This window comes from Petromyzon marinus, chromosome 49 (assembly GCF_048934315.1).
Source record: "Petromyzon marinus isolate PM22_M1 ecotype Great Lakes invasive population chromosome 49, UKy_Petmar_22M1.pri1.0, whole genome shotgun sequence".
In the NCBI taxonomy this organism is placed as follows: domain Eukaryota; kingdom Metazoa; phylum Chordata; class Hyperoartia; order Petromyzontiformes; family Petromyzontidae; genus Petromyzon; species Petromyzon marinus.
This window is the reverse complement of record NC_133715.1, coordinates 9,254,598-9,275,499: the sequence shown is the minus strand read 5'-3', so window position 1 is coordinate 9,275,499 and position 20,902 is coordinate 9,254,598. Positions and strand designations below refer to the sequence as shown.

General features: G+C 45.2%; 1 protein-coding gene across 7 annotated transcripts in view; it reads right to left on the bottom strand.

The window, feature by feature from the left end:
• Positions 1-20,902, bottom strand: part of LOC116953045 (dystrophin) — a 662,108-nt gene that overhangs the window by 295,877 nt on the left and 345,329 nt on the right. For all 7 annotated transcript variants that reach the window (XM_032972888.2, XM_032972885.2, XM_032972886.2 and 4 more), the window contains 3 exons: positions 14,762-14,968; positions 1,533-1,705; positions 166-310 (listed from right to left, as the gene is read on the bottom strand). In XM_032972888.2, coding sequence (XP_032828779.1) covers positions 166-310; positions 1,533-1,705; positions 14,762-14,968 — 525 coding nt within the window. The remainder of the gene's footprint in view (positions 1-165; positions 311-1,532; positions 1,706-14,761; positions 14,969-20,902) is intronic.

Sequence of the window (20,902 nt, the reverse complement as noted above, 5' to 3'; positions counted from 1 at the left end):
AGGTCTTCACAGCAACGAACACGTTCACGGCTCAAAGCAAACACGCTCACACGCACGTACACGCTTATACACGCGCACACGCGCAAAGGATATCTTGCCAATAACGAATACCGCTGATTTTTTTAGTTTTAAACCTTTAAATAAACGGGAGCGCGAGAGACTTGCCTTCAGGTGAGCCACGGCGGACGCTGGCTCCACGTCAGTCCTCTGCACCTCGCCGACGATCTGCTCCGCTCCGTTGAGCCACTGCACCGTGGACACCATGTCGCGGTGCAGCTGCTGCCAGCGTTCCGTGGCGTCTTCGAAGCGCCTGCATAGAGAGAGAGGAGGCACACGGGGAGGGCACAAATTAAAACAAACGCCGGCGTGCCCGCGTGCCCATGGTGCATCTCCGCTGGGGGGGGGGGGGGGAGGGGGGTGGGCACACGTGTGTGTGTGTGTGCTGGCCACCCAGCGCCCTCACGTACTTTGCCGGCCTTCATCGGTGCTACTCGCAAACGGCATTTGCCCCAACAGTCTATTGAAGACTGTGCGGGGGATCTTTTTCTTCGTCTTTTGTGTGCGGCCCTGAGCGTTTTTGTAAGGCCGGGGGGGGGGGGGGGGGGAAGTGATGGTGGCGGTTTTTGACGACGGCACATGAGAAGTTTACGTTGACCAACAACGTCTAAAGTTGCGGGCGCCGATTCACGTCCCGGTGACGTGGCAAAAACACCTCCGTGTTAGAGCCATCGGTACACTTTCTATGTTCGCACAGTTTTTGCCAGCGCTCGGCTATCACGGCACAGTGTCACAGACAAGTTGCTGTGCAGCTTTGCAGTTTGAGAGAAAATAAATAAAATGTTGACTTGAGAGAATATTGGCAGAAATCAGTACTGGGTAGCACCGTTGGAAATCCTGAGCCAGCGGTGGACATTGCACATTCCCAATGCTGTGAAGCAGATTTCAATAAGACTGGTGGATATCACACCAAGTGAACCCCCTGATGGACCACTATTTCACAAGCTTCTAAGTGCGAGTCAAATGCTCCTCGAACATTAACACCAGATCAGATAAATGACTCTGATTCTGATTATGATGATCCCCCTCCTCTACCAGTAAAAGTGACGATGACTGAAAGAACAAAGATGATCAGATCGGCAATGATTCAATAAATCATCCCAATTCAGGGTCACGATGCGATTTAATAATCCCTTTCCTTTTAACAAATGCATTTAATGGTAGCACCCCTAGTTGCTGCAGGGATGACGTAAACTGATACAAAAAAACACACGATTGATTCGTACACGTGCCATTCAACGCGTGCGTCGTGGTATGAAAATAATCGGTATACATATTGACAAAGTGAAACATTGTCCCACCTGACAATTATTGCCACAAGACATTCATAAAATGCGGACACGCGCACACATGTGCACGTGCGTGAACCCTGTTGACCCCGCCCGCCGGTGCGCACGTGCCCCCCCGAGCGGGCGCTTCGCGCACCGCTTGCGCGTCACGTGCCGCTTGCACGCACGCACACGCGCGCAACGTACCGCTTGCGCGTGTCGTAGGCCTGGTTGACGCGCGAGCGCTCCGTGTCGAGGCGGGTCAGGCTCGCCCCGATGCGAGGCACATCGGCCGCCGACGCAGCCCTCAGCATGGCCGGCTGCCTCTCCCGCACGCCCAGCATGGCGTCCTCCACGCCGTCCAGCTCTGTCCGGATCCTCTGCAGAAGGGCGAGCGAGCGGGTGGGGGGGGGGGGGTGGTGGGGGGGCAGAGGTGTCAGAGCGACGAGACGAGGGTTGGTGGATCGCACACGTTGCTCTGAAACTTCCTTCCCTTCGGCGGTTCGGGCAAACGTGGGCTACCAACTGTTGTGTCTGTGTGGGATAGGGTGTTGCCCCCTCGCACGCGTAGGATTTCTCCGGGTACACCGGTTTCCCCCAATGAATAAACACTCATTAAATTTCGATTTAAAGCTTTCGTGACTGCAAGGATTCATCTTCTTTGGTTCTTCCGGTAAAGTCACGTAGAATGAGAATAAAATAATAAATTGATAAAATAAAATAACACAATAAAATTATCATGACGTTTCACGACGCTTAAAGGTCGCGGTCTGAGCTTGGCTGTGTTCGCTCCAGCGCTGTCCCCCAGACAGTCTCGTCCCTTCACCTGATGAAGGCCGCTTGTGTTGTGGCCGAAACGTCGTGAGAATTTTATTGTGTTATTTTATTTTATCAATTTATTATTTTATTCTCATTCTACGTGACTTTACCGAAAGAACCAAAGAAGATAAACACTCATTAATTGCCCGATATCATTTTAACATATAGAGGACCACAGATCCGCATGGGGGAATTGTACGCTGGCTGCGGGTGCTCATCACGGCTCCGAGCTACTCTCTCTTCAAGAGCCAGCAAATACTGAGAGGCCCGTCACAAGTTAAAATTATTATTTATTGAGGCCCTCGCCGCGCAATGAGATTTCCTGGGTTTTAATCCGGGTTCCAGTGGCCCGTGGTTACACCGGATTTTCAAGTGGAACTCGTTTGCCAGCATCAACCTGGTCGTGCGCACAGTCTCTCACGAACATTCAACGTCTTGGGTTAAATATAAATACAAAGGATAAAACTTTGTAAGTACATATTTCATCAGTATTATTATCACTCATGATCAATTCACTGATGGATGAAGGCCTCCCCCAAGCCATCACCCACTCTCATGATCCTATGATGTAATAATCCACCCAGCACCTGTATATGAGCTGATTTCACAGCTCCATCCCCCAGGTGGACGCACTCGGATGCATTCCATTCGTTGCCTGCCACTCCATCATTTTTCTTGATCAACAGCCATCATCCCTTCGAGCCGTGATGTGTCCTGCCCAAGCCCACCAACTGTGCTGTTTGAATCTTGTCGTCAACCCGCACACGCTCTACAATCCATCCATTACTCTTTTTATCCCTCTATACAATTCCTTGCGTGCATGTCCCCATGATTTTTTTTGCCAACTTTTCAGTTTTTGCTCCATGATCCATATGTCTGTACGTCATAGCATGCGGGCACAATCGTTCTCCAAAAAAATTAACACTTCCTGCTATAGCTGGAAGTCAAATTCCTGTCTTAGCCAAAGCAGATCAGATTTCACATTGGTTAGTTCACCTGTATGCATGTTGCTTTAGAACCTTTTAGAAAAAACTACATTTTTACGGAGGGAGAACCGTCTATGCTCGGTTTGAAAGAAAAAAAAACTCACCACATCATAGCGAACAAAGCAACACAGATACACAGATATATTTATTGAGGACATCAACCGAGGAGATGGGAGAGATTAACCGAGCTGGTGTGCAGACACGAGGTGGATTATTAAATCGCAGTATCACGATAGACTACGGAGAATCGGGGAGGCCTACACCCAGCAGTGGATTGAGCCTGGCTGAATCGATGACACTCGTCGTACACACGCACACATATATACAAACTCAAACACATTTACTGCACACACACAGAAAAACACGACACATAGCTTAAAAATGTATTACATATACAGAACATACCTTCCACACGTGCATGAAGCAATATATGCATTCACACATAGGCGCACCACAAACACACACATGCATAACAGCAATCGGAGTACAGTAATTGTTCTCCCTTGGAGGTGAAGAGAATTCTAATATTGGCTGTAATAGTGCTGGGGAATATGGAGCGGGAGGGGGCAATATAAAAGCACGTCCGCTATGCCCGGGCACCACCTTGTCGATACAATTTCACCTAGTTGCATAGGTATACCGCACGGGCACGATCTCGGGGCATGAGGACACTTAGCCAGCAGACGGAACAGGCGCGAGCCAAGTCAACCAGACCCTGGGTGTCTCTGCGGTGCGAAAGAGCCGCATGTGGGCAACACGAATTCATTTCCACCATCCCTACGGCCACACTGTAAATCAGATGTTGGATCTCGGCTGTGCGTCCCGGAATAAATATCATTTGCAATACATAAAAAAAACCACAATTCACCACCGCTGAGACTGAGTGAGAGAAAAGAAATGGTGCGGCGGTGAGACAGGATTTAATTACGAGGCGAGGCAGATAAGGTTGAATTGCTGCCTTATCTCGATTTGAAATTCTTATGTTCTTACACTGCAACGCTGGGACTTTTCATTCAATTTTATTTTTTTTAACACGAATCTTTCTGAGAAACGGATGAACGTGCCGCACACTTTCCCCGTCGTAGGACGCTCTGCAGTGTCGCGCCGTATTTATAAGCCGAGAAAAACTACTCAAGTCATGTGCTGCCCCCAATATATTTCTACCGGCGGGACTGAGGTGCAAAGTTACCTGTGCCCCTCCTGCCTGGGAACACCGTGCAGCAACTGGTGAAGATGGATTGTAAGGAAAGAACCGATGCATTGACAAGAAGTGGCAATTCTACCCCTGACACATTCATTAAGGTTGGTTGGCGCTGTGACAAGGTTCTTAACTTGCAGAGTCCATGATCCACCAGTTCTAGCCGAGCGTCTTCCATCCTGACATTGTATGGTGAGAAAATATCAATAGGCACACACCCCCCCCACCCCCCCTCGTTCCCTAAAGGGATGTGTTTCATCTGCAGCTTCTGCTCCCTTGTGGGTAGAGGAATGAAATGAAATGAGCCTGAACTGTCTACTTTTCTTATGAAAAAGGTGAGACAGGCCTTTCTTGCACACAACCCGTGCAAATAACAACAACAACAACAAAAATAGTAATAAGTACGTCCATGAGTCTCGATATTTTATTGCTTGAGAAGGGTTTTGCCGATAGGTGTTAAACCAATTCCGGTACTTAATTACCTACAATTTTACGCGCAAGCTAATGAACATGCAATCTACTATTAATGACGTTTTAAAAGGAAGTTGTATTTCAAGCTTTGTTCCAGTTAATTCACAACTGCAAGACACCTCATTCGAGACCTCCTCCTGCCTTTGACATTCCTCCTCGAAGACACCGCTGGTGTCTTCAACAGGCCGATGCACACATCTCAAACATTAATGGAAAACTAAAGTCAAGTGACAGCAGTTCGATTGTGGTCCAGCAACCCAATCAAACTATGGACGACTCAGTAAACCACCGTAGCCCTGCATTCCTTCAACAGAGGAGGCATAGCAAATATACAGCAGCTCTCTCCTGAAGCCCTCTCGTCGTGGCCAGCAGACCTAAACATTGGCCTTTAGCTCCTAGACATATTACCATCATACGCAAGAATAGAATGCAACTGTAAATGCAACACACTTTAACATCAATGTACCGTGTTTGACCAAAACCCAAAATAACCTCGTTTGTGCTTTTTAAAAAATGAAATCCTTAGTAAGTTTACATCAGGAGGCCATGTACAATTAACATATTTCATTGCCCGCGACAATGTACTTCCTCTATTTGACATTGAATAGAAAGGGGACCACAAGGAATGACTGAAGTTTGAAATGCGCACTTGAAAGCATCGTGTGTTCCGTTTCCCAGCCATGCATTGAGGAAACATTCAACAGAGCTGTTACGGTGGACTCTATGTGATGTCAACACAATGCCATGTAACAAGACGTGGCAAGACATGGCATGACAGCGTAACGTGATGTAACGTAACATGACACGGTATTCCCAGGCTCGGAAGGCTAACACAGATGGACCCATGGCCTTTTGTGTGTAGCACGATCCTTTATCGGGTAAACCGCCGTGTGATGATATAAGCATTGCGAGGTAGGATTAAAAAAAAGAAATGAATGAAATGCAAAACAACAGCGTGTAATGCGGTTGTATTATGATCCCTTAATGAAACAGGACAGGCCAGGCTGCTTCACCGTGGGAGAAAAAACCCGAGATAGTCTACAAATTAATTAATAAAAGAATCACACATCCCCGTGAATTACCGTAACGCTACCATGATCAGCCAAATGAGTCAACCCAGATTTTTCACAGTGCCCAAGTCAGGCATTGCCCATAGATTATATGTGATTGGTGTAAAAAAACTATCCATCATTCAATTACGTTTATTGGCCGCATGTGACGTATGCCCTCCTGAAAGCCCAAACGGACTCAGTTGGCTAATTGTGGTAAAGTTCAATTCACTCCTTTGCAATTTAAGTGATATCTAACAAGGGGAATGGGAGAGGGAAGCAATAATCAATAGTGAGCTGCAGCTGAGACAGGCAAACGGCTTTTTACTAATTTACTGAATACAACACTCAGTATGAATGCATGTTGTTGGCTGGCTAGCCAGCCAACACACACACAAGCCTACAAAATATAAATCGGTGCTTGCATTTTAAACACGGACATACAATAAGCGTGGCACAAAACAGGCTTCATTAACTCCAGTGCTTGCAACCAGGGTCTACTAACATTGACCACAGGGTTCTGTGGCGTATTTGTGCAAGTATACGGCAAGGTGTTGCAGGGCACAGAGCAAGAGTTCTACCAGTTACAACAGTTTGATACGGAGCTATAGCGACCATTCTTAACTTAGGAATGACCATTGTGGATTTAAGAATCAAAGTCAACTTAAAAGGTGGCCATTTTGGTTCATCACCAACTGAAACTTATGACGGTACCCCGGGGTACCATAGAACCCCGGCTCTCGCATAATGTCCGCGATGCAGTCATTTTTAGTCTGCGGATGGTCGGCGATGCGGCAATCGACTCATCTCGACGAGCTGTCCACGATGGTGCACCACCACGGTGCGTGCGAGCGTTCAGGGTTTCGGCGCAATCATCGACCTCGCTGCGTTTCGACATCGTGGAGTGGCACCGATGTCGGATTGATTGGTACCCCAGTCGCGGAGTGAAGCACACCCCTGGAACAAATAGTGTCCCAGAAATAAAATATTGAATTGCCTCAGCCACTTTGTATGATTTGGTACCCCGAGGTACCGCCATAAGGATCAACTGTCCTTGTCTATTTGTTTTTCTTCCTTGGGATCCTTACACATGATGCCGTCTGAGGTGAGTGCACTGGGGATGGTCCCGTAACAATGTCTTGTTTTAAACAACTTGGGGGGGGGGGGTGCTCAAACAAACACAACCTTTCAGCAACAACGACAAACGTCTCTCTCTATCTCTCAAATGTCGAAAACGCACGCTGCTTCACTCCAGCCCCCTGCCAACGTCACGCGCGCGTGCAGGTTTTCTAACACCGATAAAATAGGCCTTGCACGGAACCCACCACTTGAGTTGCCACCACTGAGGCACAAACAACTGGGACACAGCAAGGGAAGAAGAATGTCTCACAATACCGGAGGAGAAACTACGTGTAAATACGTTGTCTTGAGTGCGGTGTATTATTACACAACTCACAGCAAAACAAAACTGGATATTTTTTCATGCCCTGGGAAGAAAGAGATATTTCCCAGGACACAGCTGCTTCGGCAAAGGTATGATACTGTGAAAACCAGAACAGTTGGCAACCTACCACACTGCAGGTTTGAGTTTACAAATCATCCCATGCCCATTGAAATACGAACTGGAGATTGGGAGGGTCGAGTAAATATATACATACAGTCTATAATTTTAATGGTAGGTTTATTTGAACAGTGAGAGACAGCATAACAACAAAAAAATCCAGAAAAACGCATGTCAAAAATGTTATAAATTGATTTGCATTTTAATGAGGGAAATAAGTATTTGACCCCCTCTCAATCAGAAAGATTTCTGGCTCCCAGGTGTCTTTTATACAGGTAACGAGCTGAGATTAGGAGCACACTCTTAAAGGGAGTGCTCCTAATCTCAGCTTGTTACCTGTATAAAAGGCACCTGTCCACGGAAGCAATCAATCAGATTCCAAACTCTCCACCATGGCCAAGACCAAAGAGCTCTCCAAGGATGTCAGGGACAAGATTGTAGACCTACACAAGGCTGGAATGGGTTACAAGACCATTGCCAAGCAGCTTGGTGAGAAGGTGACAACAGTTGGTGCGATTATTCGCAAATGGAAGAAACACAAAAGAACTGTCAATCTCCCTCGGCCTTGGGCTCCATGCAAGATCTCACCTCGTGGAGTTGCAATGATCATGAGAACGGTGAGGAATCAGCCCAGAACTACACGGGAGTATCTTGTCAATGATCTCAAAGGCAGCTGGGACCATAGGCACCAAGAAAACAATTGGTAACACACTACGCCGTGAAGGACTGAAATCCTGCAGCGCCCGCAAAGTCCCCCTAATCAAGAAAGCACATATACATGCCCGTCTGAAGTTTGCCAATGAACATCTGAATGATTCAGCGGACAACTGGGTGAAAGTGTTGTGGTCAGATGAGACCAAAATGGAGCTCTTTGGCATCAACTCAACTCGCCGTGTTTGGAGGAGGAGGAATGCTGCCTATGACCCCAAGAACACCATCCCCACCGTCAAACATGGAGGTGGAAACATTATGCTTTGGGGGTGTTTTTCTGCTAAGGGGACAGGACAACTTCCCGCATCAAAGGGATGATGGACGGGCCATCTACCGTCAAATCTTGGGTGAGAACCTCCTTCCCTCAGCCAGGGCATTGAAAATGGGTCGTGGATGGATATTCCAGCATGACAATGACCCAAAACACACGGCCAAGGCAACAAAGGAGTGGCTCAAGAAGAAGCACATTAAGGTCCTGGAGTGGCCTAGCCAATCTCCAGACCTTAATCCCATAGAAAATATGTGGAGGGAGCTGAAGGTTCGAGTTGCCAAACGTCAGCCTCGAAACCTTAATGACTTGGAGAAGATCTGCAAAGAGGAGTGGGACAAAATCCCTCCTGAGATGTGTGCAAACCTGGTGGCCAACTACAAGAAACGTCTGACCTCTGTGATTGCCAACAAGGGTTTTGCCACCAAGTACTAAGTCATGTTTTGCAGAGGGGTCAAATACTTATTTCCCTCATTAAAATGCAAATCAATTTATAAAAATTTTGACATGCGTTTTTCTGGATTTTTTTGTTGTTATTCTGTCTCTCACTGTTCAAATAAACCTACCATTAAAACTATAGACTGATCATTTCTTTGTCAGTGGGCAAACGTACAAAATCAGCAGGGGATCAAATACTTTTTTTTTCCCTCACTGTAACAGTGAATGTCTTATTGGGTCCTAGTTATGTTTAAACACCTGCCGTCCAAAGCTCACATTTTATCTGTGGAACGGTGAGCGACGATGCTAGGAGTTGCAGCAAGTCCTATCAACCCCTGGCCAATTAGCACACCACGTCTACTAATTAGCAGAAAATTGCAGTGCACATAACCCTATCTCGCGCACCAACTGGGGCACAGCGTGCGCGCGAGCGAAGATCCCGCGTGACTGGCGTCGAGGTGGGTCACGAGGACGAGGGTTGAGATTTGCCAGCTTGAAAGCCACAATTCTTCAATCGCAGTCACAAAGAGTCACCTGTGTTTCGTGTCCACGATGTCGTGTTGGGGGCAAATATTCTCGTCGTTAATTTACAGCTCATTTGTCAATCCACTGCTGGATTAAAACCCTCTCACACTGTGTGGGTCATGGGAATGATTTAACAGCAAGGGTGGGGGGTTGGATATCGCTTGGCCACTGATGTTTTGGCTATGGCTGGGGATCGAACTCTGCATGTACGCATTTTGAACTTATTTCAGACGGTACGTAGCTAAACGTGCTAAATCGGAGGTTCGGGGGAAGAACAATAAACCAAACACAAAGAACACAAAGAAATTCGTTTTCAATCTAGCACAGTGCTACCAATCACTACGTCATTGCTCCAGAGCACTGGACAGTGTTAAAATCGACGCGTCGCTTTGATGATTCATGCAGAAAGATGAATCATTGTCGGCCTCAATAGCTGGGCAACAGAATCAAGGGGATCATTATTTATAATTCACCCCCGATGCCTGCGGTACAAATTCACCTCAAGCCACCAGAGTAAAATAATTCAACTAATAGTTCGCAACAGCAGAGAGATCACAGGGTGGGATCATTGGGGTGCAGGTGTCATGACAAAATGTGCCCACAATTGCCTCCCACAACTCTGTAAATGTCAGTTAACTCCAACACAGTTCCTCGAGGGTTTCCGTAAATCCTTCTCTGTTATGAACCATGGTCAACATTCCTTACTTTTTTCGTTTCGCTTATACAGCTCTCTGGTTCAGCGTTATTAAATATTTATCACGCTGGCATCTAAATCCGTATCTAAGCAAAAAAAAATGGGGCATACATTTCTGCAGACACGTACTGATTGCCGCGGCTAGTTATATTACATTCCTGTGGTGCTGACCACACGATTTTGAGAAAGCGTGTTCCAGCGCTCAGAAACAATGAGTTAAGAATAAAACTAAAAAACGGTGGGGGGAGGGGGGCGGTGGGGGCTTCCATTAATCCTCCGCCCAACTCTTGCGGTGTCGTAGAGATGGTGATTTAGCGTACGCGGGGCCCTTTACGCTGTGGCCGAAGCTAACCACCACACTCATTAACCCACGAGGTTCTGCTATAAGCAGCTTATGAAGTCTTATTAGCAGCCCAGGGGCATTATTTATAAAGGGGGTGCGAGGTTGTCTGATGTTGTTTCCTGCCCAGGTTCGGTAAATCCAAGGCAGGGCTTTTGAACGTATTATAAAACTAGCGGTGAAATGTTTTTATTTTAGTTTTTAAACAGCATAAACTAGACAGAGTGTGCACAATTAACAGCAATGTAGAACGCGCATACTTGGAGGGTTATAGCTTCACACTGGAAAAGAGGAAATTTAATCAGGTCCTAAAAAAAAAAATTCGCGGTTTTGTTTGTGTAATGAAAAATAAGTAGTGATATTTGGCGTGAAGAATATTGCATTGACAAATCTAGCAACATTTGGCAAATACATCATTAAAACAGGATGGATTTAGTTAATGCAATATTTATGCTACGCAATGTATTTTGGGCGATGCGCAATACTTACCAACGTTAATGTGTTTATGTCCGTTTATTGTAACATGAACAGAAATGAATATCAATAAAAAATATATATACGACAATTATAATACCGTAATTGAATCCCCATTCGTATACTACACCCCATAATTGACAATCCATTCTAATGCAAAAATACATTACATTTCAATGAATGCATGAATACTGGACTCGGGAAGCAAAGCTAAAGCGATCATACATTTGACAAAAACTGGAATTCATGAACGCATCGTTACAAATAGGGCAACGCGCAACAGTCATCGGAATAACAACGGGACGGATGGCAACACAAGGTTAGGGTCAAGCGCCACTGTAAAACACAATGAAATGAATGTTCATTTGCAAAACCGTGTCAGGAATATTTCTTTTTTTGAGGTTTGCTTGAAAAGACCTTCACCCACAGGTGCAGAGGTGGGGGAGGGATGGAGTAGAGTGCAGGCCGGCGAGCGGGAAAGTCATTTAAATTAGCCAAGCAAAGAAGCCGGTCACGCATTATTATACAGCGGCGGTGTCAAAGGGCACTCCGCCGAGAGAGAAGCATCCCCGAGATCAATGGTGGCTGTTGTCGTGACGGCTGGCGGGCAAGCGGCCACCCCTTCCTGCGACCCCGCAGAGACATAACGGAATTACGGCCACCCCCTTGACGAATCTGCTCACGACGCTGAGCACTTACCGCCCCAGCTTATCCTAAACGCCAAACGCCCTGGTCACTTGATCCTTAATGATCGGCAGTAAATTAATTCACGATGCCATGGGTAGATTTTTTTCTCTCTCCTACAACTACTGCGTCGCCATTTTTACCCCCTCCCTCCTCCCCGCTCCCTCTTCTTTCTTCGAGCAAATCTGATTAGGAACGAATGTCCAAGTTTAACACAATGACTCAGTTCATTACAATTACTAAATGACGAAAATGAAAAATAAATGCTTCCGGTTAAATTGGATATAAACATTTTCCTACCTTTTGTTCAACGGGCTCTGGGAAAGCAGATGATCAATAGTTAAGTCCGAAGCGTGCGTCACCGCGGAAGCAAAGCAGAGGCAGCTGCAAAGCTATAGGGAGCCAATCCTTAGAACGTCCGCATGATTAAACGAAACCCCGAGGAAACAAGCCTGCTAAGAAATTCAAATTTGATGGCTTTAGTCTCAGCCGAAAACCGAGAGGAGACGACCAACCGCTGATAAGAGGCAGTGAGAGACATCTGCCGGTGCCACGCACTGTGTGATGTAGCGCGCCGCGATTAATCCCGCTATTGGCTTGCCCCGTAAACATGCGTGTGACACTTTTAACGGTTGTTTTTTTTTTGGCAAAGAGCAGAAACCTCACTTTATGAAATTCATAGTCACGATAAATTTCGGAGCGCGTCTCTCTCGACTCCGTCCGTTTTGGTGCGTCGCGACAGTGAGGCGCAAGCGGCAATGCAATCGCTCACGGACGTTTACAGAGGCGCGTCGCAATTACTTTCAGGAAATGGTCACGTGCGTGACACTGAAGTTCGGATGAAAGTTGCAAAATCCCCAAAACGCTGTTATTATCGAAGACTAAAAAAATATATACGCAAGAGAAGGTGGAGCGTTGAAATCACTGTGTGTCTACGCGCTAGGAAGATCAATGCGTACACGAAAGGGCTGCGAGAGAGGGTGGCTAGAATCGTGGGGAGTTTTTCATCCAGCAGTGGACTGACCATGGTTGATGATATGAAAAACCTAATCAGTCACCAGTTAAGTCAGCTGTTTGTGCAGTTTTGTTTCCAACTGTCCAGCGAAAAAAGATTTATTTCGCGACCGAAATCACTTCCGTGAAAAAAAAAATGCACGTGCTGATGTCTCAATCTGCGTTGACTCTTGCTAAGTACCAATTTAGGTTTTGCATTTACCCCGTATTTTATGTTTTTCCCTTGAAAAACCAGCATGATTTCCCACAGCGACTTCATTCAGGTGGTAACCCATATGGCGGTCAAACAAGCCGGTGACAGCACCATAGTGTCAAGACAGACACACATAGAACACTGCACACATACAGGCCTTATGGTGACACATTACACAGTGTTCCCAATTATGTCACTGGGTTGGCTGGCACACGGTCCTTGTGCATACAAGACCAAGTACATCATGCTCCAAATCTGCTAACGATCATGCGTGCTATACCGAACACCGAGTGATATGCCCCGCATGAGTATCCCGCTTCTAAAGGAACATGTTATGTTATCGTCTTTTCCCCCTCCACACCGCCCCCCCCCCTCGAATTTGTTACGATGTTGCTATCGGCAACATCTCACAAGATGAAGAGACCCCTTTTGGAATTCTCACGGAGCGCGAACTACCCCGTGTGTCAGAGAACGGATACAGAGGGTGACTTTTACACGGGGCTTCTCCTGAAACATTCTTCAATTGGCGCGTTTACCCTTTAAACAATAACGGCTTGCGAGTTCCGATACGCCGAGCTACCAGATTGTGACGTGACGGTCAAACTGACGTTTTTAGTTCTCAAAAACCAAAGTTTAATTAAACTTATTCGTTTGAACGGTCGCCAATGAGCCTAACATAACTGGGCTGAGGCCGCCAACAGGTAAAATGAGATATTGTGCAGCTGAAGCAGAAACAGATTCTGAAGAAAAGTTTTGAGAGGAGCCGATTGGTGGGTCGTCACCATCGTGGATGGGAGGATTTTGCGTGACCTCACATGGGGGGCACAGACTGGCAAAGGTGCGCGTGTGGCACCTTGCCAGTCCGTGCCCGGGGAGCCCGGGGTGGCTCAAGAGGTCAGAGAGCCGAGCGAGTGCCGCACAGATCCTGGGGGGGGGGGGGGGGGGGGGTTCAGTTCCTGGTAGCCGCCCGTGATTAGACCAAGTTCTCAAGCGCAGCGAGTTGATGGTCTAAGCCAAGTCACAGATGATCACATAAAAGACCCATAGCACCGACGTTCAATTCTGGACTTAATTTGCCTCAATCCAGCTCTGAGCATAACAACAAAAAAATCGGTGGACTGCCATGCGACGAACATTGCTCTCATACGCGGAGTGGCTGGGAAAGCGTTGTATGGACCAGAGGTCACCTGAAAGGAGCTCAGAGGCAGCTCTATGATATCTGCTTCTGAGCCATTTGCTAACATGCAGGGGTTGAACGCTGCTCCCTGAGAGAAACATATAAATACTCCGTCTATTGATACGATGCCAAAAGTCCAATCAGGAAACAATTGAGAAAAACTGACAAATAATAATCATAAAAAAATCTTATTTAATAATAATAATAACCCTCAAACATGGGACAATATTGCATCTATCTACTGTATAAAGGTATTTCACATTGTTTGCACAGTACAAATGTAAATATTTTTAACCATATCTCACATCTCATCGCAGCATAATATTTCACTTGAAATATTAACTTCCAGTTCTAACCTCATCTTGTTGAATTGTCATCCATCTTGAGTGTCAATGTTCATATAATGTTTGTCCCATCTCACTGCACCACAATGGTTATGAAGCCCTTACTTTGTAACCATCGAACAAAGACGATCACTGCATTGTGCGCTTTTAGATATGCTTCCGCGTACGTCTGGAATGCTCTTTCTTCCGATATTAGGAAGCCATTGAATGCTTATTTAGTTTGTTGTCCTTCCCCCACCACCTCTGATTAGCATGGTTGGTTACATATGCTGTGAAAGAAGTTCAACACACATACATACTGTACATACACACAGGTACAACCGTGTGACAAAAACAATCGCGGTCTTTGCGAAATGCATTTCGGGGCACGAGTGGAGCGACCTTTAGAAAAATCATGGCAGAACTCTTGCGGTGGCGTTTTGATTGTGAGCGGCGCATCACCACGACGTGACGCAACACAAATTGTCCCACCGGGGGTCCACCGCCTCACCTTCAGCGTGGCCTCCTGTCGCGAGAAGTCCTCGAACTCGCCGCCCTGCAGCTCGGGTCCGTACAGGGCCTGCTCGGCCCTCGCTAACGACAGCAACAGCTCGTTAATGTCCAGCAGGTACTCGGCAGTTCCCGTCGGCTGCTGGTGCTGCTGCCCTGGCAACCCCACCGTCGTCACGGTGACCGTTGTCTCGCTGAACACCGTTTGCTGCGTTGCGGGAGGAAAGGTGAGAGAGGGACGGGAGGGGAGTTGGGGACTTGTTAATGCAACGATGCGGGCTGAAGCCACATTTAAACGTTGAAATGAATGGCATGTTACGAAGCCGACTTTTGATACGTTAATGCGTAAAATTCAAGCTCGGATATAATTTAAAGTTGGGTGCAGCCGTACAATTTCTTTCTCACGCCACTTCGGGCGGGAATGGCCTCCACTAAAGGGAGCTCTCTAGAGATTCCCCCCCTCCTCTGCCCGAGGGTATTCGGCCTTCTCCTCCACGCTGGTCAGAGACCTTGGAAGAGATCGTTATTCGATTGACATGCCGATCGAATAACCGTGGTGTGCGCATTTACACTACGGGGTGGACCAGGGGTGGGGGCATTTAAGCAACCTGGCCGTTTTTTCGACTGCGGCGTTGTGAGATTGGTGAGGGAGCCGACGGCCTCTAATATGTCAAGTCCAGCGCGCCAACCATTGCACACAGGGAGCATCCCGGGGTAGAGTTAAATGGGTTATTGAGAGGACATTTAATCGGGCCCAATAGGGGGCACACTTAGCAGAAAGGAAAAAAAAATCCTCACTTAATAACCAGGTGGGAGCACATTAAGATTAAACAAAAATATTTGCAATGAATACAACATTATGGAGACCATCATCATAAGACCTCCTTTGCCAGTTCCAAAATATAATAATAGGGTTTTTCCCCTTTTTTCTGGCAACAAAACTGAAACCTTTTTACAAGGATTCATGTCTGCATTAACCACAATACCTGCAGTCAAAATGCAAACAAAAAACATACTATGATAATATATGCATTGTCCTTGAAACTGATTGGTCCACACCAAGGGACGGCTATCTTTTGAGCCTTGACCCTTTTGGCGTCATCTGGTCAAGCACCAATTGGGTCGAGGCTCAAAAGAAAGCCGTTCCTTGGTGTGGACCAATCAGTTTCAAGGACAATGCATATATTATCATAGTATGTTTTTTGTTTGCAGTTTGACTGCAGGTATTGTGGTTAATGCAGACATGAATCCTTGTAAAAAGGTTTCAGTTTTGTTGCCAGAAAAAAGGGGAAAAACCCTATTATTATGGAGAACATCGTGAATAAATACGCGTGCAGTAATTGTGAAAATTATGTGAATAACAAGTTGAAGTAATGTTGTTCCAATGCTTACATGTTACAAGAAAAATTACACTAATGAGCCTAAATATTTTAAAAAGTACAAAACCACTTCGACGTTCGACTGCAAAAAAAACACACATCCTCTTGCCGATTTCGGCAATACCCGTGCCGATCGCTGAATGTGACTGTGAATTATTTAACCGCTGCCTTCGGGCAAAACTTTAAAGTGCTGCATTTTATTTTTTTACGAGCAACATTAGACACTCGATCCTGTCTGCTTGCGAGTGTAGGGGACCTCCCACCCTTAAAGTCTTGGGTACCGTAAAAGATTCGCGGAAAATTATAACCACAATTTTCCCCAGACACTAAAAATAGATATTTTAAAAAATGCAACTTGTAACATGCACAGTGTGTTCGCGCTTCACCCTCGTGGACAGAGAGAACGACTCGAAGGCACGAGGAGAAACCACGGGCAAGCGATGAGCCGGCGCCTACAATCGCCCAAGCTCTGCAGTCCTCTATACATTAACATGTTCTCAGCTCATTGATATATTATTATCAGTTTATTTGTTTTCCCAGGACAGCCTCACTCAAGGAGTGTTCAAGGAGGGGCCTGCTAAGTGTTCACAGGCGGTGGAGATGATCGCTGCTCGTTTCCCGGGGCAGTGAAATGTGCGAGCAATTTTTAGAATTTGGCAAAAACCTAAGACTGTGCCGCCAGCACACGTGACCCTATTCAAGATCCCGACATTCAAGATCCCGGGATCTTGAATGTCGACTATGCACCAGGCGGTACCGTACTGGACATCCGTGAAAAAAAGAGCTTCGAAGCTTATCGGATTGCTCCTGCAGTTTAAATAAAGATTCTGATTCTGTTAATGTGCCCAGAGTAGTAACCCAGACGGCCTTGGGGCTCAGACCGCACAAGTCTCCCCGTGAAACCAAGAGCGCAGTACAACACCGTTATCCTGTACCACAACACAGAGCTCTCTGTCAAGATCTCCCGCCATAGCTCTTCAAACTTCTCACTCCACTGACCACAGATATCCGCCACATTCTACGGAGTTCATTTAACAACCTGGCTCATTATATCCAGAACCAAGAGTGTCCTGGCTGAGTCGCCTTTCACAGTAGCCCCATCAGCCACATGGAACTTTCTCTTACGGCACATCAAAGCACCATCCACTCCTCAAGCAGCGGCTCAAAGGCTCACCAATTTAGACCCTCACCTGTCCAGGCCTCCAAATTCGTGAAAAATGTGTTAATTTCGTGAAAAATTATGCGCGTTATATTATATTCTTAGTTTTTTCGGTAAAGTCACGTTGAAGAGAAACAACAAAATAACAAAATATATATAAAACAATAAAAAATAAAAATTCTCACGACGTTTCGACCATAACTCAAACGGTCATCATCAGGTGTGTCGGTTTGCATAAATTTATTTTGAAAACGGCATATTTATTTATATATATAAAAATAACGTTTGCGTCACGCGCAACGATGGCAGTTTGCCAGGACTAGTCCATCTATTTTTTGAAAAGAGGAGGGGGGAGACGAAATTTGTTTTTATGTATGCTGTCTGAAAGGCACTGTAAGCGTGAACAATCAATCAAGAAGTGAAATGATTTATCAAATCTTTCCAATGATTGCTAAGATAGAATCCATCTTCTCGGTTGAAATTGTCTCTGTGTTTGTATATGTGGATAGCCTCATGAACGAATCTCTCATGGAAGCCAGATGGCTTACAAAGAACCTCCGTCTTGGAAAAGTCAATGGCATGTGAGCCTACTGAATTAGAACAATGATCTGCTACGGCCGAGGTGTTGGTCCTACCGTATTTAAGGTCTGCTTTATGTTCACGAATGCGGTCCGAGATATGGCGTTTGGTTTCTCCAATGTAACTACTACCACAGAGGCAACTTAGTTTGTAGACACCAGGGTATTGTCTACAAACTAAGTTGCCTCTGTGGTAGTAGTTACATTGGAGAAACCAAACGCCATATCTCGGACCGCATTCGTGAACATAAAGCAGACCTTAAACACGGTAGGACCAACACCTCGGCCGTAGCAGATCATTGTTCTAATTCAGTAGGCTCACATGCCATTGACTTTTCCAAGACGGAGGTTCTTTGTAAGCCATCTGGCTTCCATGAGAGATTCGTTCATGAGGCTATCCACATATACAAACACAGAGACAATTTCAACCGAGAAGATGGATTCTATCTTAGCAATCATTGGAAAGATTTGATAAATCATTTCACTTCTTGATTGATTGTTCACGCTTACAGTGCCTTTCAGACAGCATACATAAAAACAAATTTCGTCTCCCCCCTCCTCTTTTCAAAAAATAGATGGACTAGTCCTGGCAAACTGCCATCGTTGCGCGTGACGCAAACGTTATTTTTATATATATAAATAAATATGCCGTTTTCAAAATAAATTTATGCAAACCGACACACCTGATGATGACCGTTTGAGTTATGGTCGAAACGTCGTGAGAATTTTTATTTTTTATTGTTTTATATATATTTTGTTATTTTGTTGTTTCTCTTCAATGTGACTTTACCGAAAAAACTAAGAATATGAATTACTGCAGTCACGAAAGCTTTAAATCAAAAAATTATGCGCGTTGTAAATTGTTTATTGTTATAATTAGCATGCGGCAAGCACACAACCGCTGGGCCATGCCACCACCCCAAAGACTTCGCTTGACAAGCTGCACCCAACTTAATGGGGTAGCGGAGTGGCGCAGTGGTTCATTATTATTCTTTTTGGGTTCGACCACGTAAACCCGATCTAATCCAAAAAACTCTTATGGATAATATTGGTCGTGAAAGCCGACGTGTTAAACTAAATCATTATTATTTAACTTAATGCACAAATTTTTATTCAAAGGTCGTAATTTGAATTTAAAAGCAAGATGAATAACTTATAAAGTGAATTGATAAACTTGCAATATAGAACTGCATGAATGATAATATGTTGTAAAAGTCACGTGCTCACTCATTTAGATTAATTTCGGCACGTTCCATACTTAGCCCACTGGCACATTAAGAGGAATATTCTTCTTCTGCTCTGCCTGAATTAAACATTATAAGTATACCAATTAAAATGTATAATGTAAGGCTATGCGAGAACACCCAACACAAGTCACTCTGATTGTGTTCATTTTCATCAAGCAAAAAAATCAGTTCACGTTCTTAAATGGCGAGAGTAGAAAATTGTATTTCCATGCAACGTTTAGCATGGCATGTCCTCACTTTAACGAACAAATTCAATTGTTAATCATTGACCTGATAGCAATTCTTGACGTTTCGTATGCATGTATGTACATGTGTTTAATTTATTTCGCATTGTACGTAGCCAGTCGTGTTTACCACGCTATTTGTAGCACAACAATTATAACATTAATTCGTTACGTTTTGTCACTCCACCACTGGACGAAGGCCTCCCCTTATGCCGTATCGGTTGATGGCGGTTGTCAACCTTGGTTCAACATGCTGGTCACTCTGGGTTGATGAATGACGGGTTATGCTCAAGACTGGTCTATATATCATTCCCCCTTTGATTTTAGCCATGGCCGGAAACCAAATTCAGGTTGACGGGCTCATAGTGCAGTGCTCTGACCACTGCCCCATAGCTCAACCCTGAATTTCGAAATAAAGTGGTTTGTTTTAGCATTTGCCTCCGAAGTAGAAATGCACAAGCTATGGTGTGCTGCTATCTAGAATGGATTCCAGTTTTTTTTTTAGTTGAGGTAAGGACGGGGAGTGAAAGAGTACCACAGGTGTGTATTTCTGTTTGTTTTTGGAATAAGGTGAAGCAGTACATTTGGAGACCTCGCTTGAGATACAAGATAAATCCGTGCCATTTTACACTCGTACTTAAACGTATAAATGGTAAAGGTGCAACCCTGCAACGTCTTGCTCACACCAATGCTGGCAAAAGAGTCTCCACAAGACAAAGCTTTCGAGTGTATTTTTGGCCTATATATATTTTTTATAATTCTTGAGAAAAAAATACGTTGAATATTAACGTTATGGAGCCGTGAGTGGCAGAATTGTGCCAGAAAGTCGCCACGGATGTAAACAGAAATAAACTTGACTTGACTACTCTTCCACGCTGTGCAGACCTGCTGACTGTGGTGAACCCATTTATACTGCTGGGTGGATGGAGGCAGTGTTTTTTTGCACAATGGAAAACTATTGGTTGAATTTAATTAAGAATTTCATGACCTCTAATTAGCACGGTTGGCTACGTATGGTGCGAAAGAAGTTCAACATAATACAATCACCAATTAAATGAATTACAGTTAATTTGTCCTGTTTAAAAAGGCATTTCCATTGTACAAGATGAGTACATGAAGTACAATGATCACGGGAATTATACTCCTCTTGAGTAAAATGTTTACATTGCAGCCGAGTCCTCTGTGATCACCAGTTCTCTTTATTAAAAGTAAATAGTGTGAACTATAAGTATACTAGTCGATCTCAAACACTAAATACACGCTTGCTTGTGCCCACTTAGCATTAGCATATTTTTAAGAACCAACAATCCTAAGGCAATATATCAAAGGTTCATTATTTTTATGTCGACATTGCTTTTATATGTTTTTGAAGCCGCAGTTTAAATAACCGTAATGACACTTCCCCTGACGAACCGTTTATTTTCGGGCGAGCATGGTGCAAAATTACAAAACGCTGAACGAAAAGAATAATTCACCAAGAGAGGGCAAATAGCCGCGTCGGAGGTGCAAATGATGGCTGCGCGAGCGCATAGCCGCCCACCGATTTTAGAGTCGC